Source organism: Diabrotica undecimpunctata, chromosome 8, assembly GCF_040954645.1.
Source record: "Diabrotica undecimpunctata isolate CICGRU chromosome 8, icDiaUnde3, whole genome shotgun sequence".
Classification (NCBI taxonomy): domain Eukaryota; kingdom Metazoa; phylum Arthropoda; class Insecta; order Coleoptera; family Chrysomelidae; genus Diabrotica; species Diabrotica undecimpunctata.
In genome coordinates, this window is record NC_092810.1 from 45289252 (window position 1) to 45309368 (window position 20117).

At 31.0% G+C, this 20117-nt stretch overlaps 1 protein-coding gene across 2 annotated transcripts in view; it reads right to left on the minus strand.

Moving 5' to 3' along the window:
- Positions 1 to 3360: 3360 nt before the first annotated feature.
- Positions 3361 to 20117, minus strand: part of LOC140448393 (synaptic vesicle glycoprotein 2B-like) — a 41901-nt gene continuing 25144 nt past the window's right edge. For both annotated transcript variants that reach the window (XM_072541480.1, XM_072541481.1), the window contains exons 7-11: positions 19472 to 19616; positions 17842 to 17956; positions 15276 to 15435; positions 4397 to 4524; positions 3361 to 3572 (exon numbers count right to left, since the gene is read on the minus strand). In XM_072541480.1, coding sequence (XP_072397581.1) covers positions 3517 to 3572; positions 4397 to 4524; positions 15276 to 15435; positions 17842 to 17956; positions 19472 to 19616 — 604 coding nt within the window. In that variant the 3' untranslated portion in view covers positions 3361 to 3516. The remainder of the gene's footprint in view (positions 3573 to 4396; positions 4525 to 15275; positions 15436 to 17841; positions 17957 to 19471; positions 19617 to 20117) is intronic.

Consider the following 20117-nt stretch of genomic DNA (forward strand, 5'->3'; position numbering starts at 1 on the left):
GCTCCAGGACTATGTCATTATACCTAGTCCACTAAACGCTTCTAAGCATTCATGGAGAATATTATGTAATGTTTTCAGCGCCTTTGCTGACGCTTCTTTTATCTCCGCAGCCTGAAGTATCTTGTCTATTAATATAAATTGATTTATCCTTGGATTATCATACCGATCTTGCAACATTTTCCAGGCAACACTGTAGTTTGCTTCTGTTGTGTTTAAATGTTGTATTATTCTACTTGCTTCTCGTCGGAGGCTTATCTTCAGATACTGCATTTTTTCCACATTTAATAGTTGGTTATTCTCATGTATCAAACGTTTAAAACTATCATAGAATGTTACCTAGGATTCATACCTTCCCTCAAAACAGGGTAACTTCACTTGGGGTAATATTATTTTTTCTTTCTCACATCCTTCCGCCTCCAATCTCTTATTTTCTTGTATGATCGACCGCACCCTTCTTTTCATTATATAAAATCTTTCTATTTCACCTTCTTCTAGTGCATCCTGTTCATTGTCCAAAGTTATTTCCATTATTAAAGCATCTTTTTTTTGTAACTCTTCTTTTAAATCCCCTTGTACCTATATCTTCATCGTTTTCGTCGTCTTCCAATAAATGATGAAGTTTTTCCATCCTAATTTCTACTTCTGTAATTTTTGTCGAAGACTTGTATGAATTTTTAATAAATTTCTCTAACGTCTTTTTCGTTTCTTCATATTTTTTTGTACTTGCTCGTAAAAGTTAGATGTAAAATATTTATCATCTCTTGAACCCTTTTCTTCATTTTCTCTGTTTTGAAGTTCAAAGTCGCTCCACAATTCTTCCATTGTCTGTTTTTTTATGTTTAAGTATTCTGTCATACGTTTTTCTTTCCTTAATTTTCTTAAGTTAATTAGAAACTTAGTTATGTCTTGACCTAGTTTTTCTTGTTCTGTATATAATCTGTGCATTTCGACTACGTAAGTATATAAGTTTGACCTAAATTCAACTTTTAAAGTCTCAGCAAGATTACCTTACACAACAACGCAATGATCTCAACCTTGTTGACACCGCTTATTGTATCAATTAAAAAATGTAATATTATCACTTGTAACCGGAGAAATAAAATTCTTTATATAAAAAATGCAAATACGATATACGTGGAATTGAATGAACTCAAAATGTGTATAAAAATAACGATTTGTCAAAAATAAGTATGTCATTATATTATGAAAATCAAATGTTTCAAGAATTTCAAACTATAAGAATCAAAATTATCGAATATAATTAATATCAAAATAATCAAAATATTAGATTTGAATTAGCAGTAGACAAAATATTATTATTTTAAGTAAAAAGGTATGCAGAATAAAAATATTTCAATTAAGTATTAGTAAAAATTGAAAGCTTTTTTTAGTTTCTTTAATAATATTTTAAATTTACAAAAAAAATGCACTGCTCTAAATGATAATAAATAATCAAAAACTTACAGGTTTTTTCCGACGTTCACTTGTATGTTCCTTCTGTCTTCTTATAGTCCAGGCTGTGGGTAAAAAAACGTGTTATAATTCCATAATTAATTGTAGCAGTTGGGCGTTGTAGGGGGGACCTTCCTGAGTAATTCTTATATAAAAGCGACCAAAAATTTTTGGTTATTATTTTTTTATGGACGAAAAACAGTGAAAAATTCATATATTTTTCTTTTTTTTTTTAATATATCACTTAAGGTAATTATTTTGAAGCAAAACTGCTTATAAAATATTATTCCTTATTTTTTTACCTTTCATTTAAGCTTTTGTGAGTTCAATTTGGTCCAATAGTTTTTTAATTTTTTCATTAATAAAGTGACCAATAAATCACACGTAAGTAAAATATTATTTTTATTGTACATATGTAATTTAATTTCTTAAGTACACACTCAATATATAAAAATATATAAATATTTATAATATCATATTCATAAGCGCTGAATAAATATTTATGCATAAATATAAATGATGTAGATGTTAATATTTTTTCAAGCTACCCCAAAAAACATCAAAATTGGTTCATATTTGACCGAGATAATGCAAATTTTTCCGAGCGCCGCTGTTTTTAACTTCCGATTTCATTTTTCTACGCGCTGCGCGAGCCTAAGAGAGATTCCCCCACCACCTCTCTGACTCGGTCGCACAGAAATTGATTGTTTTTATTATTCATTTTTAATAAAAAAATAACGTTTTTTATATGAAATAATGTATACCATTTAAAAATGTAGATATTTAACTGTCGAATGCCGTGTGATTTGTTCCCTAATTGTTATAAATAAAGCGGCTATGATTTAAAAAAAAATTATCTCGGCTCCTATTGGTCGTAGAATGTTTTTTTTAAAATCTTTGTTTTGTCTTCAGCTAAAAGAATCTGAAAGTTAAAATTACGTGCAATGATCAGAGACGGCTACAACTTTAATTGTTTATAAATAAAAAATAGTACTTTTTTAAAATTAAAAAATGAGGGGTAAAAAATATTTTTTTGGAATATCTCAGGGTATGAAATGAAAATTTAAATCTCAAAGAAGACAAATCACTTTGAAAAATCTTTCTACCATTTTTAAAAAAAAGTTACAGCATTTCAAAATTTTGGTCGTGGGGACAACAAATGAATGTTTCTCAGCAACAAATTAACGAATTTTACTTTACAAAATTTTATTCGATGGGGAATCAAAAGAGCTTCATTTTAAAGGTTAAATCGTTCAAAAAAATTTTTGAAATAAATATTGCAATTTGAAAAAAAAAACAGCGATTTTCGTCTTTGAAGGCTAATTATGCATAAACTATTGGACCAAATTGAACTCACAAAAGCTTAAATGGCAGGTAAAAAAATAAGGAATAATATGTTATAAGCAGTTTTGCTTCAAAATAATTACCTTAAATGATATATTAAAAAAAGGAAAAATATACGAATTTTTCACTGTTTTTCGTCTATAAAAAAATAATAACCAAAAATTTGGTCGCTTTTACATAAGAATTACTCAGGAAGGTCCCCCCTACAACCCCCAACTGCTACAATTAATTATAGAATTATGACAAAAACTGTCCCTTTTTTTTTACTCACAGTCTGGACTATTAGAACTGCAACTAGAACTGATGAGCTGGATCTCTGGATAATAAATTATGTTTTTGATAAAAAATTTTTTTAATGTTCTATTATTTTTATTATAGCATCTTAATTTTCTTGAAATAAATTTTAAGTTTACAAAAAATCTCTTTTATATACACATGCATTTATCTAAAATACAAAAAAAAAATAATAAACGTATTTTTATATCTTGTTTAGAGGTTTTTAAAATTCGGGTCATCTATGACCCCACGATACTAGTTCAGGGTTAAGGTCAGTAAATAAAACAGTAAAATTAATATACGTTTATTATTTATAGACAAAATCTACAAAATAAAATGTATGTTTAATCACAGCTGTTGAACAAGTTTTCTTATATAAGAAACTAGTTTGAACTTGCAAAACCGAGCGAATTCCTTTCCTATTCGCCCATTCACATGTATGACTCATTGTAAAGCTTTGCGCTCTGTATCTGGCAGCCAAAAGTTCAGTATACCACACACTAAAATAAAGTAAAATATTTATAAAATAACTTTTCTATAGTTAAAGATTATTTTTGTACTAAATGACGAAGATGAGTTGAACTACTTGAGACCCCAAGAAGTAGGCATAATTATTTTATTACTTCCGATTTTTATTGCCTTTCATTCATTTGAATTACTTTCCATGTTGCTCTGGCTAACAATAATTTCTTAAATGGAAATATTCACTTCCTAACTGGAATTATGTAGATTATGAAAGTTATCACCTTATAAACAAAATTATACTGAATTGCCACTACTTTGTCGCAAATTATTTTCCATTCCATACAAATTATTTTCCATTCCATACAAATTATTTTCATGCATTCCGCGTGACAAGGCGTAATTGACAGGGAATGGGACGTCACTTTCTCACGATAACTTACTCTATATGTGTCGATCTAGTGATCAGATTTTCTTATGGAGATTAAAAAGAAAATTGCGCATTTTCATCCTGTTATTTGATTGTTTATTTGCTTAAGAATATCTCTCAACGAGACTCTCTACTGTCTTTAAGTCCATCATCATGATTTTTACATTTTAGTCGATACTATATTTCCTTTGTACGGTATTTATATATGACTTGTGTTCCCAGTTTATGCACTGTTGTTATTGGGCTCCTCTTTTATTTTACTTTCTGTTTCTGTATAATTTTTAGTTTTCTTCGCTACTGAAAGTCGAAAAAAAATACTGAATTTATTAAGGGGTATCAACAGTCACGTAAGTAATCAAAATTGTTAGTTACTTTAAAAAATTTAAACATATTTATATACCTAACCTAACTTAACCTTACACTATTACTTACCTGCCATAGAACCACCAATAACAATAAAGGTAACGCTACAGCTTTGTTTAAACAACACCGGAAATAGTGCATTGGTGCCAACAGTTCCCATCCGCCCTATTGCTGGCGATATTATCAATGCGGAAGCCCTAAATGTAAACGATACTGGTTTAAAGCATTTCACAGTTGTAAAAATCTATATATCGTCGTCAACAAAGCAACACCACGAAACTCAATTTTTTGATAAATGGGGTTTTGTTTCATTTGATGCGAAGTCTCACGCGGAATATCTGTATGACTTTAGATTTGAAAAAATCTCAACAGCTTTGGCTGTAATCGCAAAAAAGCAACACCACGTATAACATTTCTAACTACAACACCACGTATCCCATTTAGTTCTCATACTAAATCGATTGAGGGCTGGTTTGGTAGATTCGTCGTCAATAAAAATAATTTGTTTTGTTACTGCTCTCCTGTAAACTTGAAGAAAAATAAGTTAAATGATGTTGCTTGGTTGATGGCGATATATTACTGTATGATTGTAATTTACTTACTAAAACTGTTATTGTACTGTTAAAACTTTTAACGTCCTGAAACCTGAATTTACTACTATATAGCGATAACTGAGATCCTAACCACAGATCTGATGTTAGAATCAAAATAAATGAAAGTTTACACAACTCCCTGTCGAGGAGTCCCTGAAGAACTTTGTCCCAGTCTCTGAGACTGAACTGAAGCTTCCTGCTTCAAAATATCAAGAAGACGTTGATCATATCTGTGGCTATTTGCTAAAAGTGGATATGTCAAAAATCACGGATTTCAGCTTTGTGATTCATGATATGTGTTTAAAGTTATATTTTTAAATGCCAAATCTTGATATGTCTAAGGAAAATATTATTAAATGTATATAAGTTAACAACGAAACATGATATATAATAAATTACTTCATTTTAATTTTTGCCAAAAGTTGATAAGTCGACATATCAAGTTTTGTCACTATCAAATTTAAAATGTGGACGGATGTTCTATAGACAACAGATAAAATAACCCAAATTTAGTGTTGTGCATTTTACTAAAATAAGATGGTTCTTTGGTTCTTTTAAGAAAACTATTAGTAAAAAGTATGTTGTGTGAAAAGCTGTTAGTTGATATGGTTATTAGCCAACATGAAATGTTTGGGAAAGTATGTACTATTTCTTTTCATATTTTTACTATTAATATTTCTGTTACGGTACTGTAATGTGATCTAATATAATGCTATGTATTCTAACGACTTTGGTAAAACATATTGTTTCCGGTTATTTCGTAAAATTGCCAAACTGGTTGTCTCATGTATTATGTTTGAAGTGCGGAGAATTTGACTCCTTTGTATTCGGTGTCACCAAGATGCACACAAGTGTACGGTTTCGTATTACGGTCTCAATTACAATACAATAGGGTGATTTATTGATGTACCCTCTTCTACCCAACGGCCAAAAGATTCTTTTCTGACCTGCAATCTAAAAACACTTCATCCCCAGACAGCGATCGAGACAGACCTAGTGCGTGATAGGTTCTCGCCATCGAGCGTCGGCCGACGCCCCGACGGTACCAACGAGATTTCCTTGGCTACGACATCAATATTTCAAAAGGTGAGTCTATATTCTTTGTACAGACAACAATAATGAGTAAGACCAGTTTCTTTCCTAATTTATTGACAGTTATATTTGCTATTTTTCGCTAATTGATTTACAAACAAATTATTTCATTTTTTCGTTATTATTATTTATCGAATATCATTTAACCAGCGACCTCATTAAGTTTTATACAAAACATGAAACTTCGGCAGTTTTAGTAAATAACGAAGAAACAGTATTACACGCTGAAAGTGAGGATTTTAACAAATCAGTGGGAAGTGATATAGGAGGATTGAAAAGGTATTTAGATGATGCCGAAATTAAAGAAATAAATTCAACCTCTGGAGCAACTGGTCATTCTTAAGAATTAGTGTCATATTTGTGAAGTGATAATTCAGATGTAGATGAAAATTATATATCCGGATACTTCATTTGACACAAGTGACAATGAGAGGTAAAGGCTAGGTAAATATCAATCAATTCAATCTAAAAAGTGTAAAATAACAGCTAGTACCAGTAATAATATGTGTGAGAAAGTAAGTAATAGTTATAATAGTAGTAGTAATAGTAATAAAAGTAAGTAGTTTTACAAATAAAAGTGATGATGGCAAAGACCAAAAAAATTGTTCAATCTAAAAAACCAAAATATAACAGAGTAGAAATAAGAAAAAAAGAAGATGTTTTGAGAAGAATTTAGAGAAGAATTATAAAAGGTATACAAAAGCTTGCAAAAGTATTTTAAGCGCTTACTACATGCTGTCGCAATAAATGTCACGAGAAACTCTCCCTAGATGAACAAAAAGAATTTTTTTATGATTTTCTCAAGAAAGTGCAAGACTAAGACCGTGTAATTTCTGAAAGAATAAAGATAGAGTCAAAGAAGACAGAACGAAAAGATAAATGAGAATGCAGAAATAATATAAATAGACAGATTGTGGTATCATATATATATTCGTTATATATATGACATATAACGAAAAAACATTAAAAATTTGCAAAGAAATATGCATAGTATCACAAGAGGAAAAATTGATATTTTGATGAAAAAGAAACAACTATCACCCATAGGTTTTATAGAACCTAATGGATTTGGTAAACGCCAAACACATAACTCTACCAGATGAAAAAGCTGAGGTTATAAAACATATAGAATCTTTCACAAAAAATGAGAGCCACTACTTTCGAAAATACACAAGTCGACTCTATCTAGCTCCCAACTTAAATATTAAATCTTTATGATCTTTATGCATCAAACAGAACAATGCCTGTATCATATTCATTTTATGCTAAGATTTTTAAAGAACTTGGATATAAATTTAAAAATCCTAGTATTGATACATGTAAGATTTGTGATTATCTAGAAAACCAAAAAAATCTTCTAGTAGTGAAGACATGCGTGCAGCCGTGAATGAGAAGAAAAATAAACACATTTAGCTAGCAGAGATTGCATATAATGAAAAAAAAAACAGACATTCCAGAAATAGTAGCGGTAAAATGGTTATTTTAGTATTTGACTTGCAACAGTACCTACCAACACCAAATTTAAGCACAAATAGAGTCTACTATAAAAGATTACAAACAAGGCCTTTGATAAAGTGCGGCATGATCACCTAATCAGACTCCTGACAGAAAAGAATTTAGATAAACGAGACATCCGACTAATAGCAAATATGTACTACAATCAGAAAGCAGTAGTGAGAGTAGAGAATAATACCACTGAAGAAATCGAAATAAAGCGAGGTGTGAGACAAGGGTGTATACTGTCACCAACCCTGTTTAATCTCTATTCCGAAGACGTAATGAATAGAACACTCTTTGAGCAATCCGTAGGTATTAAAATAAATGGTGTTAGATTAAACAATCTGAGATTTGCCGACGACACCGTTCTGATCGCAGAAACACTTGAAGAGCTACAGACATTGGTGAATAAGATAGCAGACTGCAGCGAAGAATATGGACTATCTTTGAACATAAGGAAAACTAAATGTATGGTAATATCGAAATCAACACAAAATGTCCAAAATTTATATTTACACAATGAAATTATCGATCGAGTTAGCAAATACAAATATTTAGGCACTTTTATAAATGAAGACAACGATAGGTCAGCAGAAATCAAAATAAGAATAGAAAAACCCAGATCCATATTCACTAAAATGAAGAGAGTGTTCTGCGGAAGAGATTTGAGCCTTGAAATGAAACTTCGCCTGATGAGATGTTACGTACTTTCTGTGCTGTTCTACGGAATGGAGTCATGGACGTTGAAAAAGATTGATACCAAAAAATTAGAGGCATTTGAACTGTGGATGTATCGCAGAATCCTGAGAATATCATGGACCGAGAGAGTCACAAATGTCGAGGTCTTGAGAAGAATGAATAAAGAAAAGGAAGTCATATTTACGATCAAAAAACGAAAACTGCAATACTTGGGACACATTACAAGAGGCGAAAGATATGAACTGCTTCGAATAATTATGCAAGGGAAAATAGCAGGAAAAAGGTCCATAGGAAGAAGACGAAACTCCTGGCTAAAGAATCTACGGGAATGGTATAGCTGTAGCAGCAACGAATTGTTTCGGTCAGCAGTTTCGAAAATACGTATAGCCCTGATGATCGCCAACCTTCGGAACGAAGATGGCACTTGAAGAAGATAAAAGATTGTTCTGGATATATAACCTCATTATCAGAAATTGCACTGAAAATACCACTTCATGTTTCATATGGCATGAGGGGTTGTCAGATCATGGAGCAGATCAAGTAGCTTCCTGTCTTTTAAAATTCCTTGACAGCTTAGTCGATACAGTTTAAAAATTAGTTGTATATTCGGATTTTTGCTACGGGCAAAATAAAAATAACATTGTTGCAGGAGCACTATATTTATTTGTTTGTAGATCAACAACAATAAAAGAAATAGAACGTAAGTTCCTGGAAGTGGATCATACTGTAATGGAATGTGATGCCGACCATGCGAGAATTAAGCGTGCCAAAAAATCTTTACAAATTGAAATAAGTATACCTCATGACTGGTATAGTCCTACCAGAGATCTAAGAGAGTCATTAATATTTATTATCGATAAGTGTTTACAGCAAGGTAGCGGGGGATCGCCTCTGGACAGGATAGTATTTTTATTTTCGATTTGCGTCACTTATTCGATTATTAGGTGTGTTTAAAAGCCTGTCTTTATTATTGTCTACTAAAGTTTTAATAGTTGCAAAAATATTTACATATACTACATTTACATATTTACAAAACTTTATCATTTCTAAATAGAGTACAAAAACAACAGAGGCAAAAATATTTTAGAAAATTATTTTCAAAATTGAGGTGTGTCTTAAAGCTGGTTTTATACCATTATCAACTGAATTTAAAAATATTTACATACAATATGTATACGTAGAAAGTTTACCATTTATAAATACAATTCAAAAAGTACTTAGATTTAAAAAAAAATACATGGACAAGTAAGTTTCACTCTCACTGTCGTTATCTAGATCTATAATAATTGTTTCTTTGAGCAACCTATCTGTATTTTTCCAGCTGCCATTGGTTATTTTCTCCATTTCTAATTCAACTAGACGAACCACAGATGAATTTATTGTGAGCGAAACATTACTTCTCCTTACCGATGCTTTTAGCTCATGCCATATGTGTTCAATAGGATTGAACATGCAATAGTAAGGAGGAAGTCTTAATACTGTATGACCCATTTCTTCCGCCAAACTGTCGCAATAATATTGTTTTCTGATGAAAAATGATGTTAAAGTTTCAAGTAATTGTTTTTTAGAATAATTATCTTCATAATATATATCATTTTTCATTATATATTCCTGGATTCTAAGTTTGGTGTCGTTAGAACATGGAACTTTATTCAGCCTACGACTGTGGTAGCTGGCATTGTCCATCACAACTACACTGTTTGGTGGTATACTTGACAATCACTTCGATGAAAACCAGTTTTCACTGTTCACCGTTAAACACAGTGTGGTTCATAACAAAACCACCGATAGTAAGTAGAAGACAAAGAAAAGACGCTGATATGTTTAGGAAACTAGACCGGAGTAATGTGGAAATCATTAGAAGAAAAATTTATAACATGTATGAAGAACACATCGTCCCCACGTTAAAAATCATCATGCAAAAGTTGCAGAAAGATGACAGAAGAATCAAGTGCTGCAGTGCGAGAATAATGGCAATGTCTTCTAAAAAACGACTTTAAAATAAAAACGATCGATAAACTCCAAGTGATTATGGAATCTGCTCGTCTACAAATCTGGAGGACAGAATTTTTAATTCAAATTTATAAATTCAGAGAAAGTGGAAGAGAAATTGTTTATCTGGATGACGCGTGGTTTGACACCAATGACGTTCCAAAATATGTTTGGGCAGATTCTTCTGGTCGCTGTACAAAAAAGCTCCATCAAATTAAGGAAAACGTATTACAATAATCCATGCAGGAACAAAAAATGGTTTTATACCTAATGCTTTAGCCTTGTCATGCAAAAACATTAAGGACTCCCGTCTCGACTAACATGTTGACACCACGTCAGAATTATTTCAAAACTGGTTTTCAGCGAAGTTATTGCCAAATATACCACCAAACAGTGTAATTGTGATGGACAATGCCATCTACCACACTCGTAGGCTGAATAAACTTCCATGTTCTAATGACACCAAACTTAGATTCCAGGAATATTTGCTGGAAAATGATATATTATGAAGATAATTATTCTCAAAAACAATTACTTGAAAAGGTAAAAGAAATAATAAGTTAGACTTACTCACAATCAATTTAATTTAACTAATCGGACGACCGGTTTCGCTTTCTATAATATGCAAAGCATCTTCAGGTCACGATACAAAGTTAAAATGCTGAAAATAATAATCCCATATTATTTTCAGCATTTTAACTTTGTATCGTGACCTGAAGATGCTTTGCATATTATAGAAAGCGAAACCGGTCGTCCGATTAGTTAAATTAAATTGATTGTAAGTAAGTCTAACTTATTATTTCTTTTACCTTTTGAAATGGACTCACACAAGCAACACATTCATGATTTGTATTACTTGAAACATTAAAATCATTTTCCATCAAAAAAAGTATTATTGCGACAGTTTGGTGGAATAAATGGGTCATACAGTATTAAGACTTCCTCCTTACTATTGCATGTTCAATTTTATTAAACATATATGACATGAGCTAAAAGCATCGTTAAGGAGAAGTAATGTTTCGCTTACCCTAAATTCATCTGTGGTTCGTCTAATTAAATTAGAAATAAAGAAAATAGCCAAGAACAGCACGAAAAATAGTGTTGCACATGTTCTAAAGATGAAAAGATCTTATATAAATACAGATAGGTTGCTCAAAGAAACAATTATTATAGATCTAGATAACGACAGTGAGAGTGAAACTTACTTGTCCATGTATTTTTTTTTAAATCTAAGTACTTTTTGAATTGTATTTATAAATGGTAAGCTTTCTACGTATACATAATGTATGTAAATATTTTTAAATTCAGTTGATAATGGTATAAAACCAGCTTTTAGACACATCTCAATTTTGAAAATAATTTTCTAAAATATTTTTGCCTCTGTTGTTTTTGTACTCTATTTAGAAATGATAAAGTTTTGTCAATATGTGAATGTAGTGTATGCAAATATTTTTCCAACTATTAAAACTTTAGTAGACAATAATAAAGACCGGCTTTTAAACCCACCTAACAATCGAATAAGTGACGCAAATCGAAAATAAAAGTACGATCCTGTCCAGAGGCGATCCCTCGATGCCTTGCGGTAGACACTTATCGATAATAAACATATTAATGACTCTCTTAGATCTCTGGTAGGACTATACCAGTTTGTTAGAACTGTCCCTGGTAAGAAGAAATTTTAAGTTATCAGAATCCAGAGGAAAGATTTTTTAGCGTATTCAAAACTTTACCAAAATAACTATGTAAAGCGTGATAAAGATGTGGATAATGAAAATGTGAAATGGCATGATATTAAAGTTCTAGGTTTTGGTGTTATAGATATTAAATATGCACATAAAGGTCTTGACGTTTCTAGGCCTAATATTAAACGTAGAGGACAACAGATGTATCCTATATTAGAACCTGTTTATAGTGAACCTAAACCCACTAAATATCAAAAAAAGGAAGACTTGCTTTTCCTGCTGCCATACCTTAATCCAGTGTCCCATCTATTTTAGCACGAACTCAAGACTAGTGAGAATGTAAATGATGGAATTTAATGTTTTATTGTTAAATGATAAACACTGCTGTTTTATCTAAATTGATAACAGTGAATAAAAATAATTTTGCTAATTGTTATTACTCATTTCAAAGAGATTTATACTACAGTTTAAATTTAGATATTCTATAAATTGGTGAAGTTTAAATTATTTATTAATTGGTTAAAATTAACCATTTTTATTAAATATCAAAGTTTTAGTTTCGGTATAAATTTCTTCATTTTTTATTTTGTAATTATGATATTCGCAATGGTGATCGCCAACGTCGGATAACTCTGATATGGCACGCGAAGAAGAAGAAGATATTCACGTATTTTATGTACTTTACTTTGATAAGATATTTCTATATATGGCATCTAAGATATTTGTCAAAACATGATATGTTAGTAAAATCCCTCTTCGCAATAGAATTTCCAAAATTAATGTATACTATCAGTTTAAGCAGCATTTTGTTTATTTATACACGAAATTTTATATAAATCTAAAAAAATTTGAGCGAGTAAAAAATAAAAACAAATTGCCATGAGGATATAAATTTTTAATTTTGCTCTACTGAAAATTTGTTCTATTTGACATATCACGTTTTTGCAAAGAGCCTCACAGATATATTATAATCAGTCAATTAAAATGATAAGTACTATTTTACAAGTCAAATTCAATATCACGAAGGCACGGTTTCAACAGTGGACTTGATGGAAAAATAATAACGTCCTCTACATTGACGAGACTCCACTAGGTTTTGATATTGAACACATGATAGAGTTCTAAAGTGAGTAGGGTTTCTTCTGTATTTCACTGAAAACACACTGGACAGAGAAGTCCTCAGCCCTGTCATGACGTATTCCAATGTCAAGTAGACGAAGTCCTATACCGAGAATTTAACATAGGATAGCAGCTATATCATTAATGGGGCGAAATTATTAAAGGGATAGAAAACACAGCATTGGAAGATATTCAATTAAGGTGTTTATATCAAAAAGTCATTAATAAAAACTACATACTGGTTAAATAGATAAAGATACTGCGATGAAAAAAGCAACGGAAAACTATCTCAGTAAACTTTCCAGGAAAAATCATCACATGATTGAAAAACGTCATGCTGCGGATCTCAATCGCTGATAAATATTAGATGATCATGGTACGCATAAGAGTTTATCGGTCAGTTATGAAGAGAATAGCGATATAAAATGTAAGATCTATGTTCAATGCTGAAAAATTTACAATGTTGTAAAAGAAATGAGGGTAGTACAAATACAAGTAGAGGGTAATCAGGTGTTTTATTCACATATAGACCACAATAAAGGCGAGGGTATTATTGTCAACGAACAAGTTAAAGAGATAATAAAAGTTTTTTCTATAAAATCGTTAATATTACTCAGATTTCTGCACCAATATGAAACCACTTTGATGAAAAACTTACTCTATGAGCAGATTAGCTCAGCAATAATATCGGTTATTAAATCCAACTTTACCATAATAGACAATTTTACCGATAAAGAAAAAAAAATTACTAATTATGAACTTGGTGTATCGAATGAAATGCAGTTTTATGAGGGCAAACCCTAATTACTACAAACACCTTTGAACTATCACCTCGTCACATATATACCCAGAGATAAAAGGCGTAAACATCTAAGATTGGAAATCGTTTTCGCAATAGTATAATATTTGTAGTAGTTCATCAAGGAATAAAAAGCAACGAGATATAGTGATCTTGCTAAAAAAAGATCAGCTACAAAATGTATATTGAATAGGCATGCGGTAATAGGGCATAAGTACTAAAAAAGAAGTATTCACTTCGAAACATTGAACAGAAAAACTTAGTATCGTAACAGGTTTTTACTAGAAATGCTTCAGCTAAGGACCCTTACATACAATGAATCTATTTCCTGGAGAATTAGCTGCAGACTCTATATTAGGTAATCTGAAACAGTACAACATATCTTGTATAATTGCGAGGGATTACTTGGCTAGGTACTACGAGAATCTACTGGACTACATTGAATAGACCTATACAAGATGGAACACGGTTCCAGTAAGGAACCCTGTACAAGGTTGAATGAGTATAATATTCTAGTAGTAGGTTATGTATGAGGTAAAAAAACTAAAGGTGGATATTTATGGTTTTTACTGAAACTAAAAGGGCAGGTTCCGAGAACTTAGGAAGATAGGACCATTTTTATAGCTGTCTCAAAAGATAAAAGAACGCAGACACACACACATTATATATATATATATATATATATATATATATATATATATATATATATATATATATATAGATATATAATATTATATATATATATATATATATATATATATATATATATGTATATATATATATATATATGATTATATATTACAATTATAATGAAGTTGTCAGCGCTTGCGTTCTGGCTTAAACAGAACCTCACTTTTAACTATTTAAAATCAAAAATTTAGTTATTGCCGACATTTCAAAGAATTACCTCCTTTTAAATGTAGTTGCATTGGGTTTTTCGATTAACCTTGGGTAAGCCTTTACGTGTCAAGTTCGAAGCTACCATACAGTTCAATTCTTATAAAAAACTTTTTTTGCACATAGTAACAAAAAACACCACTATGTTACTAGCAAAGTTTTTTAATATACTAACTCTACAATTCTAAGTTACGGTAAGATCAATAATGTTTTAATAGATAATATATGGTAGCTAATTATAATTTATTCTCTTTCAGCCCTGAAGAAGCCAAATTAATTCTCTTTGGCGAAAACGTTCGGCGAAACAATTGATACACATTAGAGTATTTCTTGCAGATTTCCCCAATATTTAAGAGTTTACTATATATATATATATATGTGTGTGTATGTGTGTGTGTGTGTGTCTGTGTGGACGGCAGAAACAACGTAATCGATGAAATTTCGTACAATCAATTGATGATTTAGTGTTCGTAAACCTCCTTATTCACCAGATTTGGCTCTGTCTGACTATGATGCCTTTCCTGAACAGAGGCTAAACTAAGTAGAGTAAACTATTTAAAATAAATTACAATACATACCTTAAATTTGTGGGGAATGTATCAACAATGACAGACAAGAACATATAAGCACTAACATGTCCACAAGCGATGAATACTCCTGTAAATATAGTTATATATACAGCTTCTCGCCAATATAATAGTCCAATAATGCATGCCACCGAAACACCAGGTAATATAACTAAAAAAAGAATATATATATATATATATATATATATATATATATATATATATATATATATATATATGTATTATATAATATATGCATATACAGTGCTAGTCCGTTCCCCCTTCGTATCTTTTAAACGGTAATACTTATAATGTGAAATGACGTTACAGCGCCACTGTGACAGATAATTTTAAAAAAGGCCTTGTGAAAAAAGTTGACGTTTTTCAATTCTCTAATTGTTTTTACGTTAACGTCAACTTTTTTGACAATTAACCAGAGGCGAACGTTAGAATATTTATTAATTAAATATACCTATTCGCTTAATACTACATTTATTTTGTACATAAACTGAAAAAATATAATTAAAAAGTTAATTATTAATAATTGTCAATTTCGCCTGTATTTAACAATGTCAAACATATGTCATTAATGTCATATGTTTAACCTGAAAATTGGTAGGTCCAAAACTGTCAGATGAAGGCGGTAGGTGTCGCGTCAGTCACGCACGGAGCGAATACCTATTGAATCATACTAATTTTGTTTGGATTTAAGATAATTTTGAAGAATAAATTAAATAAATACTAAAATTCTAGTTTGGCATTTAATTAATAAAAATTCTAACGTCCGCTTTTGGCTATTTGTCAAAAAAGTTGAAGTTTGTCAATTCTCTAGTTATTTTTAGTTTGCAAAAACGTTTAGGTATAGCTCAATATATAGTTTCTGTTTCTGCTTAGTTTAGTCAATTCAAATTTAGTCAAGTTGTTTTTAGTTAGTTGTTCTTAGTTAATATTTAATTTTCGTTAAAAAATTGACATCATTTCAGAAATGGTAGTGAACCCTACTTCTTCTACAGCCCAAGTTGCATATATCTATGGAATCAGTCAAAAGACGGTACACCGAGTGTTGGCTGAAAACAAATTTCATCCATACAAATTAAAAATTGTGCACCAACTTTCAGATGATGACCCCGACCGAAGACTAGAATTCTGTGAAAATATGTCTAATAAAAGTAACCACAGCCCGATTACATAAAAACAATTTGTTTTAGTGACGAAAGTACTTTTTCTCTCAATGGAAATGTTAACGCTCACAATGTGAGGTATTGGAGTGACACAAATCCTCACATTTTTCGTGAAACACATACTCAATTTCAAACAAAAATAAATGTTTGGGCAGGTATTTTGAGAAACCACATAGTTGGGCCTGTTTTTCCTAATACTAACTTAACCTCTGAAGTGTGGCTGGAGATGTTACAAAATGCAATTGAACCGTTAATACTTGAAATTCTGGAGCATAATACAGATGAATTCGGCAACTTGGAAATAACGTTTCAACAATATGATACTCCTGCACACCATTATGGTGCAATAAGACGTTACCTAGATGAGGAATATCGTGGTAGATGGATTGGACAACGAGGTACGATAGAATGGCCAGCTCGGTGACCGGACCTCACATCATTAGAGTTTTTTCCGTGGGTATACTTGAAATCTAAAGTTTTCGCTATAGTACCCTCCTTGGATGGATTCTTGAGCTTGACATCCATATCGGCATTTATCATTTTGGACCTGAGGGTCTTTGAAGATATATTTCAGGTAATTATTGGTTGGTATAACGTGATCCTGAATGGCGTGTAATGAACCTTCTGATTCAAGGAACAACAATTTGTATTATTATTCAGATTTAGCCATACGGCTCACACTCCCTGTAAGGGGAACATTCGCTCATCCCAGATACCTACGGTATCAAAAGGATTCAGCTCTGGTGGGACTCTTTCCATGTTATCGAGTCCTAGGTGACTTGGTACGTCGGTGTATCTCTCAAAAATTTTCGCACGCATCTGGACGTCGAATGTAGTACAGCTTTCTTATTATTATTATTATTTATTAATCTCAATAGTAGTCGGGGGGACTGTATTCTTGGTGCGAAATAAGCGCACTGCCCGACAGTATTTCGTTTCAGCTTGTGGAAATCAAATTGACTTGGAGACAAAAATAGATGGCCCAAAATAAAACTCAGGAAATGGAAAATGGAAATAGGACTAAAATCAGGGTAATACATCGTTCAACAACCTCCAATATTTATGTCGGTTAGATATTTCGTTCAATCTTTCACTCCACAAATTAAAATGGAAAAGTCGTAGCTTCTCAATAGGTTTCTAACAGAATATCACAAAAAAATACGATACAAATCATACACTGTTTATGGATCGACTATTTACTGTAAATTAGTCGTTGGTTTTTAGAATGGTACATAGTATATTTTATAGGAATACATTTTTAACATCACACAGCATTGACGAACATCCTTTTTAATCTCTATTTGTTCTTATTGTTCGTTATCTTTTCGTATCTTTCGTCAAAAGTGTTTTATTTATTAGTAGTAATGGTAAAGAAATAATAGAATCGTCTTACTTACTTAGAACCTTCTTTTTTCCTAAAAGGTTTATTATGGATCCCGTTAGAAAATAAGCAACAACTGGAAAACTGGCACCAACCATTGCATTTATGTAGACCATGGATTTTGTAACATCCTGCAAAAGATGTTGAGATGAGCAAGCGAAAGATTAAATATTAAACGATAAAAACATTGGCCAGATATAAATAACAATATTAAGTGAACTCGTATAATAAAATGGCAGTAATGTATAATTTTACTCCTACGAAATTAAAAAGTGATTTTACAATGAATTTTAAGACTGTAGTACAACAGCGATTCTCAACCTGTGGAATGCGCTCCCTCAGGGAAAGTATTGGTAAACAAAATGAAGTAATATTGGGAAGCATATTCGAAGGACATATTTAGATACCTAATCTATGAAGTAGAATTAAAAAGAACACGAAGAAGAAGAAAAATTCATTTATTCTTTGGAAACTTTATTGAATATCATAGTTTCTGTTATGGAAACATTGTTTAGCTTTAAATCTATTAGTTCCTCTTTAATGCAACTTATATCACAGTACTAACTTCACACGTTGTGATTTTAATAATGATTCCACCTGATGTCTCTCTCTGGACATTCCTTAATTTAAAATGAAAGTAAAGATTGTATTTTATTTCATTCAAATTCAATAATTGTCCTACACGTGTTTCGAGTTATTTAACTTCTCATCAGGAACACTTGAACTCCCACAAGGGTTGCTGATGAGAAGCAATCTTTTACTTTCGTATATATATATATATATATATATATATATATATATATATATATATATATATATATATATATATATATATATATATACAAACAACGCTGTTTATTAGGGCTGCAGTCAGGAAGTTTGGCCGGAATGTTACAGAAACACTCTTTTGACTTTTGGTCTAACTTTCGACATTGTTTTTATTCCTTCTTTAAGACACTGTAATTAGAAGAATGTGTAAATATTTACAATATATCACAAGTTGTCAATGTCAATGCAACTTACTAGTCAGATTATTTATATAAAGCTACGACACTCAACATTAATTACACACATATAAAATATAACATATTAAATAATTCTAATGACAGTGTCTTGAAGAAGGAATAAAAATAATTCCGAAAGCTAGACCAAAAGTCAAAAGAGTGTTTCTTGTAACATCCCGGCCAAACTTCCTGACTGCAGCCCTAATAAACTGTGTTGTTTGTTTATGTCGACAGTCAATAATATCCAGTATTTCTTTTATATATATATATATATATATATATATATATTATATATTATATATATATATATATATACCTTGGTTATTGTTAATTGTTGCCCTGGAAACCATCAGGGTCTTCTAACTCTACTGCCACAAATTGGTCGCATTGCTCATGTAGTGATCCTTTCCCAAGTTAACATGCTCCTTTTCTAACTTGGCTGCACCATACTGAACACGACCAATAGTCAGAAATACGTATATACGGTTGCCTTCAATCGATATACCTTTTTTGGTTTTCTGTTTTGCGAGATATGCCATTAAATTTTACTCTATATATATATATATATATATATATATATATATATATATATATATATATATATATATATATATATATATATATATATATATTTATACTCACCGTAGAACAACCGTCATTGGATCTTCTCTCCAGATTTAATCCACTTAACATTGTACAAATATGCGAAATATTGCCGTGATTTATCGATTTGTAGTCTTCGATCGATTGAAACAGCTGAGGCATCCACTGACGTAAACACTGAAGACTGAAAGAGAAGAAAGAAAGTAAATACAGAGTGATAATTAAAAAGCTTCGCGTTGTTAATATTTCCATCAAACCAAACTACCGTTTTTTGTTTGTTAGGAAGTCCAATTTCTTTTTGACAAAATATGATATGATATACTTTGGAAATTATTTGATACGTTTTGTGAAAAATTTTGGAAATATTTAAAGTTTTGTTTTGTTTTCTTCGTTGATTTTGTAAAGTTTGTGATCTGTTTGCGAAGTGAATTTGAAATTGTTTTTTTTTTAATTATGTCTTGACACTTTATATCCACATCCAAATTCAAATCGAAGAAAATTCTGTTTATTGTTTAAAGATTTCTACTATAATTCTTTTATTTCCAATTGTCTGTTCTGTAGTATGTGTAGATTTACTCCCCAAGGTTTGAAAATGTGACTAAAAACTTTATCAAAAATCGTTCTTTACAGAGATCCCAATTATTATTTTTCAACATCAGAGATAACCAAGGGATAAGTGACTAAG